Below are 15,335 nucleotides of genomic sequence, written 5' to 3' on the forward strand. Positions count from 1 at the left end.
TAGTAGTCTCTGAAATCTTGTAATGTTGCTTTGTGAAACATGCAAATCACATTGTCCGTGGCTAAATGAGGGATGAACTTGGATTTAGGTTTAAGTGTAGTTTCTTCAGATAGTCCTGTTATTATACTCAAATCAGATGAGAACGATTGTAGTTTGTGCACTCCATTTTCTTCTTGGAAATTCATCAAATTTACTGTATCTTCAGAGTGGATTACTGATAATTCAGAGGGGGACTTGTTTGGTTTTAGCCTCTTTCGGCATAGTTATATTTGAGAAATATTTGTTAAGCTTAAGTCGTTGGCAGAATTTAAATAAATCAATGTTGGTCGTGAAGTAGTCCTTTGGGCTAGATGGGCAAAATGATAGTGCTTTGTTCAAGGCTGATGTTAATTCAGATGAAAGGTCCATATTAGTGAGATTTACTACTAAGTTTTCTTGTAATGGGTATTTCTGGATCTTGTTTGCATTCCTTCGCGGATTGTTGCATGATCTTGAGAGGCTTCCCCTCCTTTGTTTCCTCCACTTTTGGTGGGTTGTTGTAGTGTTGTTGATCTCATCTGATTCTGTGTTGGCTTGAAACCAGAATTTAACCTCAAACTTTAGGTGAGCAGCCATTATGCTATTGAAAATTGAGATTTTAGAAAACGTTTGCTAAATGACCCCTAATGTGTTGCTTCAGTAGCAAAATTAAATAGAAAACATAATGTTATTTTAGGTACCACCCTGATTGAGCAAGACAAGAACATTAAGGAGTGTTCTCTTTTCTTTTCGCTCACTTTGACTGGTCAATTTGGATTGATTATTGGCACAGGGTATATACACTCAAAAGTGAGTATAAATCTCTTATAAACATTGGGTGTTGGGTCTGAAATCAAACAATGCACTACATCATGTATAGTACTTTTATTCATTCATTAAGTCTGATGTGAAGTCTTTCTTTTCTGTTTACAACTGAAATCCCATTACTGTACCCTCCTGATGAACCGCCATACACAGGTGGGGGAAACACTAAATGAATGTGAAAAAGGATATTATCATTGTTTAAAACTACACTAATAAAACCTCAGGATTGTGGTGCAAAATTATGTATTCTCCTAATTTCATTGCATTCAGTATCAAGTATATTGGACAGCCTCAATATCTTTGGATCCGGTTTTGCAGGCCATAAGACCAACAAGCAAGACTTTTCCCATCCAAAAATCCTAATATAAAAAAATTGAGGACTCGCCATCTGTTGCTTTAAGGCTGTATACAAAACCAATATGTCAATCAGTAATGGTCCTTGCTTGCTTTAAATAGAATATGTAGTAGTAGTTGGTGCCTTTATCCCCTTAATAGGGCCTCAAGGCACTTGTGGTGGGAACACCCTCGGGGACCCAAGTCTAAGGTGTGGGGAGTAGTTTGAAGGCTAGAATGCATGTGTGCTTTGGGCCAAGATGAGGAGTTAGGAGGGCAGGGCGGGCTCCATGAAGCTACCCATGAAGTCAGGCACATGAATGGGTGCTGAGTGAAAAGGAAAATGTGTGATGGCAAGAACGATTCGTTAAGTGTCTGGCTAGACCGAATTTTGTCATAGGTCGTTTCTGCATTCTGATGGAAAGTGTTCTGCGCAGTGATTAAACCTGGAGGAGTGTTGTGCCCAGCTAGACCGGAATTTCTGTCATAGGTCAATGCATGCCGGTGGGTAGCCGTGCTTGGAGACGAAGTTCACTGAAGAGGTGCGTGCATACCACCTTGAGGTTCCGGCAGAGCCTTGTCTTTGAAGTAGTAGAGTGCTAAGGTCATCGGTAAAAGGCAGTTTTATCTCTAGGTGCAATAGATCTTGCTGGCCTAATGCATCTTATAAGCACAATAGATAGGCTGTCATCCTGAAAACTGTTAATACAGTTGCAGGAGTCTGATGAGCGCAATTATCAGCTCCATAAATCTTTCTCGACAATTCTTCTAAGTGAGATACATGGTCTATCCATCACATTCCTCCAAGTGCGAGACATGGCTAACCTAGACAATTCCTCTAAGTGCAAAAAATGGCCAATCTTCCAACTCTTCTCAGTGCGAAACATGCCTAACCTTCACAACTCTTCTTAGTGTGAAACATGGCTATCCTTCACAATTCTTCCAAGTGTGAAACATGGCTAACCCTCATAATTCTTCTAAGTGCAAAATATGGCTAACCTTCACAATTCTTCCAACTGTGAACCATGCCTAACCTTCACAATTCTTCTTGGTGCGAAACAAGCATAACCTTGACAATTTGTCCAAGTGTGAAACATGGCTGACCTTCAAATCTTCTAGGTGTGCTAACCTTTGCAATTCACATTGCCTGCCCCCAAAATACATCAAAGTGAAGCGGAATTAAAAACCAGAGGTTGGCTCACAGGAAATCCCCCATGCCGAGGAAACGGAGGAGTCCAGAAATGTGACAAATTGCTGCTTTAATAATCCAAGCAGGGATACCTGCACGGATTACTACATCTTCCGAATCCACTCTCAGCTCATTACAGGCGGGCAGTGAGATTTTAAACTACTGTGACCTCACAACCAAAAGTGAAATTCATGGGCTCTAGGTGAAATGGGATTGGGTAAACACTATCGGAATAATTACAGAGCTATAGGGGAAAAATAACCTGATTGGTTGGCCAGATCTAGTAGCTCCACCTAGCACCACCCCCGGGAGGTCAATGAAAGCATGTCAGTTTAGGAAATTTACCAGCATGTCAACAGAAATGATCGGTGGAGAGAATGATCTCAGAGTAACGCATGTATCCCAATAATGTTACCACTTCTCTAACTTCTCAAGCCCAGAGCAAGGACTTTGCAGTCTCCATCTTCACGCTGAGTTACATTTGTTCATCTTCTGTCTTCAGTTTGATGGGAACAACAGTTTCTGCCTACCTCACATGAATGGGTCACATGCTTTGGGACCATAAATGTGATTTTCTCTGCTTGCATTTATGATGTATTTCAGCCTTCTGTCCTTGCATGCATTTAATTGTTTCTGCTTACTCAAACTCTCTCTGCCAGCGTCTTTGGCAAGGCTGGACATGGCAACTGCACTGCCAGCCCAGCATTGCGTTTCTCAGGAAAATCAGTGTGTCGGGGCCCCCCCGTGTTGCAAGTCTTCCCATTTCATTTCAATGTAGCTGTGGTTTCCATTTTATTTTCCTGGCTGTTCATGGTAATTGCTTTTAAGTGTGAGTAAGCAGTTCATGTGTGTTCTTTTGCACCTAGCTGTCTCTATGTGTGTGCTCAGCCATGTCGCCTCTTCATGATTACTTTGGTGATGTCATCCGGTTATGGTCTGTGGGGCCGCTTCATTGGGTGGTGTCTGACATCTTTGGGGTAGGCTGGGGTGTTTGAGATCCCCTCAACAGTCCTGCCTCGGGTCCTGCAGACCAGCCCGGATGACAAACTCAAAGCCCCTCCCCATTGATGGGTGTCTTGTTATCTCACACATTCGCCACCCCCCTCAGGTTGCTTGAGCTCCTCCTGGTTTTGTTTGTGTTCCATGTCATCTCCTCTTCTTCACCCTGCTCAGCTTGAGCAAGCACTTCTTCCTTCGCTGTGAGTCCAGTTCAGGTACTCCATTCACTTCTGTGGGGGTCATTATGAGTTGGGTGGTAAGGGATTACCGGCACCGGTAAGGAGACCGGTGCCGGTAATCCCTTCCCGCCCAATTCCGAGGTCCCCTAGCGGGAACAGTAAAGGACGTGTGGTCTGACCACACGTCCTTTACGGGTCCCTCTAAGGGACCAGGGCGCTAATAACGGGCCTGCTATTCGCGGGCCCGTTATTAGCGCCTTCCCCATTGAGCCCCATTGGGGCTCAAATGGGAATGGGGAATGGTTGGTTCAATGGGGACTTACTGGGTCCTCCAGGGTCGGAATGACCCGGTAAGTCCCCATTGAACCAGACCGGACCCGGTTTTGGAGGCAGCCATGGCGAAAAATAGCGCCATGGCTACCTCCAAACTCGGAATGAGGCCCTGTGTCTTTCTGGGACACCATCAAGGCAGGTGTACTCAGTAGCATCATGGTACATTTACTTCTCCATTTGGGTGGCACCTGCATGTGACCTTAAGGCCCAGTAGTGATCTGCGGATATGGTTTCCTCCTCTCGTGCCACGTACCCTCGAAATGTGTCTGTGGCCTGTTTTCTCTCCAATCTTTACTGAATCTTCATTCTGGCACCATGTTGGTGTTATTCTTCTGGACAGGGGCCTGCTTTGTTTTCTACTCATGTAAGCAGCTTCGACTTCTTGCCACTTCTTGATGTAGTAATACTTTTCTCTCTGCACCATCTCCACTGGAACCGCCAAGAGCACTTGTGTTATGCATCCCTGCAGCCTTCGACCCATACTCTGTTGCAAGCTCCTGTCCACATACAGGTAGCTGGTGTTTCTTGCAACATTCAGACAGTCCTTCAAGCTCTCTTCTTCCGCTTTTGAGGCATTGCAGCTCCCCTTGTATTGCAATTCCTTTGTCTGGGCCTTTCAGTATGTATTGTATCAGTATCTAGTCATAGCATCGAATGCCAAAGCATCGAATGCCTTACCATCTAAAAGAAAGTGTTGAGAAAAAAAAACATCTAATGCAGTTTTCTTTAAAGGTAAAGGGTTTATTTGAATTGTATTGGGTTTTTAAAGGGTAAAAAAAGGGGGGTGACAGGGGACCCTCCATGCAAATAAAAGAAAAAAATGCATTAAAGGCTTTTTTTTCCAACGCTTTTTTAAAGATGGTAAGACATTCAATGCTTTGGCATTCGATGCAATGACTATAAACCATTGTATCCAGTCACCTTCATTCGAGCAATCCTGTATCATAGTCCATGTTTTCATGTAACTGTCCTCATGGGTACTTTCTCCTGTGTCTCTCATCGTAGTGTAGCCTGCCTCCTCTGGAACTGCTATAGAAATATTGTAGTTGCTCATGGCCTGGGAAGTGGGAGAGTTTGCGTGGCAGCCCTTCCCTGAAACCTTCCTCCCCACACTGGTCAAATGCTGGTACTATATATATATCGTTAGTGGTGTGAACCAAATTAGCCATACAAGCACTCATATATCTATATATATCTATATATATATATATATATATATATATATATTCCCTTTTTATTTGTCTTTTAAATCAATAATAATGTTCTATTAAAGCTACTTAATTTCTACATGTCACTAGTAAGGGGTGAACTTACTGCTTATCATTCAAATACACAAAATAAGTAGGTACATGTTTTTGTGTTATAGTCCGAAGAGTGGACAGAAGTAGAGACAGCAGAGTACAAAACAATCAGAGCCACAATCTTTTCCAGTGGTTCGATTCCACAGTTTGAAAATGTGTGATTTCCTAGCTACCCATCATTTTACTTACTCGATGCACAATGGGTGACCTTTGCCACCACAAGCAGTGGAGGCCACTTAAGTGACAATCCAGTATTCCTAGTGGCATGCATCATTCAATTTCTAATACATTTGTTTCTTTTTTTTTCATTTAACAGTTTCCCCTGCCCAAATTCACTTCCCCCCCCCCCACAAAGTTCTTTCTCCTGTTCCCGTTCCCCTTTGTACTTTGCTTGGGCACCATGTATATTATGACCTGCTCCATGTCCAGGAACTTTGAGTCCAGGTACCAGGTAGTAAAACAGTCAGTGCATGGGGACAATGTTAATAATAAGCGACAACACAGTGGTTGGGGAGCACACAATCAGAGGGTTTTGCAGTTTTTTTCATTTTATTTATCTATTCCTTTCATTAACTTCACACTTAATATGCCTGATACCCGCCCCACTTCTACTCCAAGTGTCATTCACCATATTGGTGCTCTCCTAATTTCTCTGTAGCATTCACTGTCCTATTTTATCCTTCTTGACCACATGAGAGAGAGAGAGACAAAAAACCACAACAAAAACGCTCTTCTTCTCATGAGTTGATATAAGCTGTCCTGTAGAAACCAAATGAGGACAAAAAGTCATAATAAAGTGATGGACAGAACAGTGCTCGTCTTTGATGAGCCCTCTCTCCTCTCCTGTGCTTGGTACCTTGGCCTTGCTGCTGTGTGACTCCTTCATGTGATGAGCTGGAAATTTCTGTGCTCTAGGCCAATAGGATGACGATCATTTTTTCTTCCTTTCACGCAATGTCCAAGATGCTTTCCTTTTACCATTAACACTGAACTTGTCTTTGGAATTGCTGCTGTTTGTTGGCAGACCTGCATGACCTGTGTCTTTCTTGGCATTTTTTCACTTGTCCATCTTCTTTGTGCTGTGGCATTCCTGTAAACATTGCTGCTACCTCCCTAACCTTTCTTGATGCTGAAACAAGCGCGGGTGATGGGTGAATGCATGTGGGTGCAAGATATGTGTACACAAGTTTGCCTACCATCTCTTCCACATGCATTTATGCTTCTTTTCAATATAAGGTTACACATCTCATATGAACATTACATTTCAAATCATACAAAATATTTCACACATCTCATATAAACATTACATTTCAAAGAATCAAACCATTTTATATCCTCATACACGTTGACTTATTTACATTGTATACACCTCATAAAAAGTATACTTTTCTTCTTGTTGAGGGCCACCTTCCAAGTGCCATGCTTCATCTGTGCCTCTTGTCCTGTACGAAAAGATGCCTGCACACTCCTCACCCCACCAAAAAAAAAATTGCCCTCTCTGGGAACAGACCCAATATCCAAATGGGATAGATACCATCAACCTCAAATCCCTGAAAACCCTTAAGCACCATCGGGACCGGATCTGGAGAACCAACCCACCCCCCCAAAACAAAACCCCCTTGTAAGACCAACAAGAGCCTAAGATAAGATCGGAAATCATAAAAACCAAACAAACATTCTATGGGCACATAATCTCGAGCTTTCGCAACCCAAGCAAGGAATTCAATAGAATCATCTCTGAATTCAAATCGCCAGGTCGCTCAACCCCTACTCCACCTAACTCCCAATTGCTATGCAATGTCTTATCAGAACATTTTCATAACATCGCTATCGACAGACATTCTGCCATCATCTCTAAAATACAAACAATGCACTCGTCTGTTGCCAGTCCACATCCCATCCCCTGTCCCAACCGCCTCCCAATGCAAACCTTCGCCCCCTTCTCCTCGATCTCACACTAGGAATTCCTCTCACTCCTAGCACAAAGCCACCCGTCAGGATCCCCTGAGGACTCTTGCCCACCCACCTTCCTCAAAAACATCCTCAACCTGTACAGGCAGTATCACACACTTAATCCTTAACCAATCCCTTACGGAGGGAATCTTTCCAAAGCCTTAAAAACCTCCTTGAAACACATGTGTACAGGCACGTTATGAATAGCTATCATATAATATTCTACATCAAACCCCTCCTCTAAAGACCTACGTTCAACCCGCTCCTTCCACAGACCTATCGGCCCATTTCCAACACCCGCTTGATGGCCAAACTAATGGACCACACAGCATACAAGCAACTCAGTAATTTCACTGAATCCAACAACCTCCTTGACGCTGTCCAATCCGTCTTCAAGACCCCTCTCAGAAACTGAGTCCTCGCACAACAACTTAAAGTTCCTTTCATACGGTAGTTAAGGTGATAGTGGTTCACTCCGGGGTCCCCCTCTTCCGGGCGCAGACCCATCTCAATTTTCAGCCTCCCTCAGTCAGGTTCACTATGGCTCTTTCTCACATGTTTTCTCCTTTTATATTCACCAGTCTTTGGGTGACAACTTTTTACCCTAGGACCCCCTCTCGGCCGGGCTCAGACCCTATTCACAGGTCTCAATGACTTTTTAAACAACTCCCTGTGGACAATTCTCAGCCTCCCTCAGCCGGGTTCACTACGGGCAATCACACAGAGTTCTTTCTTCATTTCCACTACTTTGTTGGTCAAAGACTTTCGACTAAGGGCTTCTGGTATCAGTAGTTCCAAAATGCGGGATTCACCAGAGTGGTTTCGAGTGCGCACCCACGTGGTGCCGGTCTCCTCTGCAGCTGGTTTTACCTTAATGTAAACAGTTCTTTGAACTTCCCTTCGTTTGCTACTTTGCAACTTTCATTCAACACAGTTCAGTTTCTTATCGGCTCTCCCCTCGACTCACCGACTGTGATGAACTGCTTGGTTTCTCTGTTATCTGGAGCCAAGGATGGTACCATGGTAGCAGGCATATCTCTCTGTCCTGCTTATCAGCGTAGGCATGCTCTGTGTACCATTGACATCTGCTGCCACACACGTTCGCTATTGTCCGCGGTCCTACAGTTCCTTTCAGGGAGGTTTCACGGGTCTGGATTGGAAAGGGCAAAGTTGCTCCTCTCCTTGTTGTCCCTTCGGTTCTCGCCGCCTTTCTCCTCCTCTTGAATTGCCGTGCTGGATTAGCTGTCTTGTGCGGCCTGTCTTGCTTGACGTGTGCTCTTGTGTTCCCCCTTTTATCCCTGTGGTGAAGGGAAAGGGCTGTCAGGTGTGTGAGGATTTGGCCAATTGCCAACCTTTGACTGGCCCTCATATTGGGACATGTTAGGTAAATGGCTCTGGTGTTAGTCCATTCTCTTTCATGGTGTGTGAAAGTGCTTGTGTCGGAAAAGGGGGGGGGCAGGGTTTTTGAATATCCTATGTGGTAGGATGGGGAAAATGTGTTGAAAGAAGGGGGATACTGCATCTCACCCGTTGGTGTCCCAGTCCCATTCCTCGAGGACCCCCCATCTAGGTGGGCCTCCCTCACTGGTCCCCCACCAGGAACTGCATCCAACAGCGATGGCCGTGTCCTAGTCACATGGATGACAGATCACCGGGGACTAGCTAGGGAGACACCTTCTGGTTTCTCACAGTGGCTAATAAGAAGGGGCAGTGTGAGCCATTAATCGAAGTTACAAATCAGGTATCCATGCAAGTGGCGTCAAGGCCAAAGAAACTACAAGTAAAAGAGGCCAGGTGACTTAAACGGGCAAAGCATGAATCTGGTCACCTGACCTCATGGCTACTAACTTGCGATAAAAAAAGGAAAAAGGTGAAAGAGAGGGCTCCCAAGCCAAAAGAAGTCAAATAAAAACTCAATCGAAGGAGCATTTGAAGCACCCAACAAGTATAGACACTCTGGATACCTTTGTGGGGACATTTCAGTGATTTCGGGAGGGAAGGAGTTGAGATCTGGGAAGGTTGGCATCAATGGTCAACTGCCCATTCCCTTCATTAAAACAAAGGAGTGGAAATCACCAACAACATTTACACAATGTTTGAGGAAAACAACCAACCGATTAATCGTCAATGTGCACTACAACATTTCAGTAACATTTCGCCCCCAAGTGATTATTTTGAGAAGCTAGATGAATGTGAGGAAACTGGTTCACTGTATGAATAAGATGTAGCGGTTTGGTTAGACAGAATGCCTCTCTTCTCTTAAAATGGGGATATGACATTGATTACTAAACGGGTGTCAATCACCAGAGTGTTGGTAAAATATTTAATGGTCCTATGATAGAAAGGGGGAGAGAAGGGACTCAGAATATTCAAGGGGCTGTGATAAGAAATGTGAAACCGATTGTCGACCCTACAATAAAAAAGCATTGGGAATTGCTACTATCATTCCTCCTGGCCCCAGTCCAGAGCTCCTAGAAATAAATTTACCGTAAAATCCTGGAACACATGTGGGTTTACTCACCTGCTGGCGGACGAGGGGTATAAAAATCTATTCTGCACGGCAGATGCGGTGCTATTCCAGGAAACATGGCTAACATGAGAGGTCATATTTAATGGGTACTCTGCCTTCAGTTGCAGAGCAATACAGGGGGAGAAGGGTCGACCAAGAGGGGGACTAATGACCCTATGTGCCAACACTTACAGAGCCCGAGAAATTGTGGGGGCTAAATGTGTGTGATAATGTCTTTGTAGTAATGACTGAGGCTGAAGCAGGACCCAAATTGGTGATCGTGAACATCTACGATCCACCAGAAGGGGAATATACACAAGCATCCCAATTGGTAATTAATGATACTTTGTTTCCCATAATAGGGAAACATCCAGCATTACAAATCCTGATAGAAGGTGACCTAAATGCTAGCTTTTTGAGATTATTCTCTCAGAAAGGTGGAAGCATTCCTGCCAAATCCGGGGGTAAACGACAGGGACAAGTCAATCAAAGTGGTGTCCACATGGTCTGAGTTTTTTCATGATCTGGGGTTGGACCTAATAAAGGAAAACATTACTGAAGGAACAAGGCCAGCAAAGACATGGAGATGCAAGATAAAGTAATCTACCATAGACTACTTATTTGGAAATTCCCCTAGGTCATTGGTCAGTGCTCTAACGATATCTGATTTCACAGAATATAGCGATCACTCCATTTTAACTGTGAACCTTGGAACAAGACAGAGTAACAAAAGGGATAGGGTAGGGGTGGTACAAGTAAATAAGGGGCTTAATCGGCTAAAATGGATGGATAGGAATCTAGAAGCCATAACAAGGTATATGGAGGAAGTTAGAATATACTATAGCGGTATGCAAACACCTGAAGATATGTCAAAATGGTTAGAGGTAATTACAAGTAAATTCCTTAAAGGAATGGTTCGGTCAGAAAATATTATTGGCCTAAAAGATGGCCAATAATAAAACAAATATCTAAAATATATATTAAGTCCCTATGGAAAGTTTCAAGCAAATGAAGCTCAAACGTTAGAATTGGAAGCACTAGGAGGCATCCATTTTGTGATTTCAGGCAGCGTCCTCGGCTCTGCCTTTGCGGCACTAAACAAGCAGCAAAAGCCCCCTACTGGGAGCTTACTGCAGCCGGAGCAGAGCTGAGGAGGCTGCCTTCACTTTCATTTTACGTTTTCTGTGCTCCCCAAGCCCAGGGAAGCACAGAAAATGTAAAATGAAGGCAAAAAGCACAGGCGCTCCAATTAAAAATATAACGTTGTTGTATTTGTGATTGCCGTGGTTGGAAAACCATGGCAATCACAAATACAACAACGTTGTTATTCTGACAGTGACAGCTTTCGCGTGGAGTCTCCTGGGCTCCCCCAACCCTGAGGGAGTGCAGGAGAAGCCCACGAAAACCTGCCGCATTCAGAATAACAACGTATTTGGATTTGTAAATACTGTGGCATTTACAAATCCAAAAGCGTTGTATTTCTAAACACCGAGGCATGGAAACACAACCTCGTTGTGTTTCTGCCTACAGCAGCTTTAACTTTGGAGCTCTCGGCTCCAGGGAGCCCGAGAGCCCCAAAGTGAAAGCTGCTGTAGGCAGAAACACTGCTGCATTTCTAAACACCCGCGTTGTGTTTCTGCCTGCAGGAGCTTTCACTTTGGAGCTCTCTGGGCTCCCTACGGAGAGCTTTCACTTTGGGCTCCCTACGGGCGAGAGCTCCAAAGTGAAAGCTGCTGTAGGCAGAAACACCGCAGCATGGAAACACAACTATGTTGTGTTTCTGCCTGCCTTGGCTTTCACTTTGGGTCTCAGGTGCTCCCCCGGGGGAGCGCCGGAGACCCAAAGTGATAGCCACGGCAGGTAGAAACACAACGCGGTTGTGTTTCAAAAACGCTGTGGTTTTTCTTTATAAGTTTTTCATGCTCCTCCGGCTTGCCCTATCTAAGCAAAAACTAGTAGCAAGTATTGCTCATGGTTAGAGTGTTCCTTTACCAACTATGATAAGTGAGCAAAGTGTTTGCACGCTACAATCTGGCAGCGTTTCCTTAGTCTATCAACTGGAACTACGGTGAAAGCGATACAGAGGGAAATAGGTTTAACATCATTGTCATCAATAATAAAAATGAATAGAGGGAAACTGTATATCAAGATCATGGGAGCAGAACCTAATACATTATTAGGGATCATGAAGGATGGAATGGTGAAAAAGAACTGCCAGGCTCTGATGGAATTGAAATAATTAAATGATGATTTGTTTAAATTAATTGCCTAGTCCCCGTAGTGGAACCAAGGTGAACAGGTGTTGTTAAAAACTCTAAGAAAGAAAGTTGTGTAATGGGATTGGTTAATGACTCATGATCATATAGCACAACGTTCTTCATTATGTACAGTAAAAAGGAGACCACAAAGATATATAGTACAGGTCCTCTGTCCAATACGGCGAAGGATTTTCATGCTGATCAGACTAAATAAACTACCAGTCCTAGACGCTAAAGGTGCTTGGATGGGAACCCCTAAGAACGAACGAGTGTGTAGGTTATGTGGCGATCAGCACGAAGTGGAAACAGCACGCCATGCATGTAATAACATCTTGTAAACTAATGTATAAATATTACATCTAATTGCATAAGAAATTTGCCAGGGGACTGCATGAAATTACTAACGAGGATTTCTGGCTGAATTGTTTGTCGAAGTGGAGTACCACCCTATCAATAGCTGTTACAACGTGTGGGTATATTTTAATCGCGGCAAACTGACCGAAAATTAATTTGCTCAGGTCCCAATTGAAATGCATATGCGTTTTTTGTTTTTTTGCTTTGATTTTTTGTTGTCCCCGCCTCCAATTTTAAGGAAGCGGGGGACACCCCTGCACCCCCAAAATTGCTAAATATCCAACATGGGGAGTGGAGGACACCCCCACAACCACTGCTCCCCATGGTTGGTATTTTGCAATACATGTGGCCAAATTGCCCGAAGGCCAAATCCCAATTGTTTTAGGTCAAATAGGCTAATACCGTTACAAATGTATGGCAGGGCTTTGAAAAGGAACTGGGTTGCAATGAATAGGGATTTCCTTTGTGATTTTTGTTTTTGTATAGTTCTTAATTTATGTTATTGTGTGGTGCATTGCCTGGTTGTATTATTGGTGTATATTATAGGAGAATAGTGTTTTTAATACTTTTTCTCTGTTTTTGTATGCATGTGAAAAGTTCTAATTTGAACTGCTTCGCATTAAAATAACAGATATGTCATGGTATGGGGTTTTGCACGGTATCTGGTCATTGCATCTAATGCCATTCCATCGAATGCCATTCCATCACATTTTTTCCATCTAAAATATGTGCATCGAATGCATGTTTTTGGGGGGTAAAGGGCTAATTTTTGTTCAGGGGGATAAAGGGTAAAAAACCCCCCCTCCCCCAAAAATGAAAAAAAATGCATTTCAAGCAAATTATTTAGATGGAAACAATTTGATGCAAATGCATTTAGATGCAAGGAATTCGATGCAATGACCATAAACCGTTTTGCACTTGTGTATGTATGTAGTAGATCTATCGCATGGTATGGGAGTGCGTGCATGATTGTTCATCTGTGTGCATACGTGTAAACGCGTAGAACTGCAATTTTTCAATAGGAGGATTTGTGTCCTGCCAGGGAAGACCCATGGAGAGTGGCAAAGCTGGTGAAGTCCTACCTGCAGCAGCACAACATCCCCCAGCGTGAGGTGGTGGACACCACTGGCCTCAACCAGTCCCACCTCTCCCAGCACCTCAACAAGGGCACGCCAATGAAGACGCAGAAGAGGGCCGCCCTCTACGCCTGGTACGTCGGCAAGCAGCGAGAGATTGCCAAGCGTAAGTATGGAAGGGGGCGAGATACCATCACACAAGTAGACAAGTCTCCGCGAAATAAAAGTGTTGGTTGGAGTTGACCATAGAATCAGCGTAAGGGTCAGAGGAGGCAAAAGGGTTCCACCACAATAAGGGACTGAAGAGTGCCATCGCCAAAGGGATTACAGTTGAAAAAAGGGATCAGCCACAAGAGAGGAAGGGTACACATTAAATGTATCAAAAAACAAGCAGGACAAGGAGTCAGATGGACGAAGAAGACTAAAGACCTAACATAACAGATGGCAAAGGGGAGGTTACACCATATTATGAGATTTTTAAAAAAAACTACCACAGAGGGGAGAAAGTGATCACCAAATAACAGGGGAGAAAGTGATCACCAAATAACAGGGGAGAAGGTGATCACCAATCAACAAGGCATTATGTACCACAGAAGGGGGATGAAGGCAGGAGGTGAGGGGAGGTTCAACACAAGGGATGTACATGAAAGGAAGGCGATTGGTAACAAAAATGAAGCAAAGTGGCTGCAACAAAGGAGGAGCTAAAGGGTCACAGGACCAGGAGAAGCCCACTACAAGGGGAGAAAAGTGTCACGCTACTATAGGCGACACATGGATCACAAGGAGAGAGGGGTACCAATACAAGAAGCTGCAAAAAGAGGTTTGCAAAACAAGAGGAGGGTAAACAATTACTAAAGAGAGATGGTCCAATCCAAACTGTGAGTAGTGACATGAAGAGGAACATATCACAGGAGGTAAGAGGAACCTACAATGAAAGGTAACAAAAGTATCACACCTGTCAGTGACCTGCCTAAGATCACAAAAAAGCTTTTAATTGGCATTGTTACTTAATTAGGGGATGCCTCGAAAAGAGTGGCATGCATTCCAGTCAGAACCAGCCAGAAAGATTAGCAGGACTCATTTTTATTAGAGCTGCAAGAGATGCAGTGAAAAACAAAGTGATGGGGAACAGGAGCGGCAGAAGCAACGGGAAATATATTTATGAAAATAGAACAACAACTAGTGTTCAGGAATCTGTGAAAGGAAGCCAACACAGGGAACTCGCCCATGCAAACCCTGCATCCTATGGAATGCACAGGGAGGGGCCAAATCAGGCCAACACAATAGATACAATCAAGAGGAAATACTGGTGGTGGGGGGCGGGGCAAAAGATGGAAAAACCAGGGGCCCAATTCTAAACAAAACGGGGCATATGCACGTTTTTTAGATGCCCAATTGTGGAAGTGCACAGGACACCTTCTCCACAAAGGTGACCTCAGCATATGCAGGAGGCTGTAAATGGTGCACTACCCATCCCCCTCACATACTTGAATTTCAGGATCATGCTCCCAAAACCCACGTGGGTAATGCGAGCGCATTTCACAATGCCCTGTGTGCCTTCTGCACGGCTTGCTTGAACCCAGGTTACGCCATACCATGTGCCTCCCATCACTTGAGCAAAAAAAAACACTTTTTGAGAATTGTGTTCCAGGTGTGAGTGATCACTAATTATGGCAGGCGTAGGAACTGCAAACAACAGCTAAAAATAAAATATAAGGAAAGTAGTGTGGCCTACAGACAGTGAAGATCCAGAGTATACTGAGAAACAGGCAGCGCACTGGGGAGACACCTGGCATTGGGTATTTACAAGGCAAATGTGCTGATGATCACACAGGAAGTTCACACTCATCAGGAATGAAAACCACATACATAATAACACTTAGGTTGTGCACAAACACGCCCCGCAGCAACCTCATTTCACGCATCATTACCAGACCCGTGGCAAGTTCACTCCGCCCCTTGTCCTTTCTTACACTGCAGACGCCTAGATTCAAATAAAAACGGGCAG

General features: G+C 44.0%; 1 protein-coding gene across 2 annotated transcripts in view; it reads left to right on the forward strand.

The window, feature by feature from the left end:
* Nucleotides 1-15,335, forward strand: part of LOC138492554 (hepatocyte nuclear factor 1-alpha-like) — a 195,723-nt gene that overhangs the window by 105,460 nt on the left and 74,928 nt on the right. For both annotated transcript variants that reach the window (XM_069619782.1, XM_069619783.1), the window contains exon 2: nt 13,294-13,493. In XM_069619782.1, the coding sequence (XP_069475883.1) occupies nt 13,294-13,493 (200 nt within the window). The remainder of the gene's footprint in view (nt 1-13,293; nt 13,494-15,335) is intronic.

Source organism: Ambystoma mexicanum, chromosome 10 (assembly GCF_040938575.1).
Source record: "Ambystoma mexicanum isolate Mex_15411 chromosome 10, UKY_AmexF1_1, whole genome shotgun sequence".
Taxonomy (NCBI): domain Eukaryota; kingdom Metazoa; phylum Chordata; class Amphibia; order Caudata; family Ambystomatidae; genus Ambystoma; species Ambystoma mexicanum.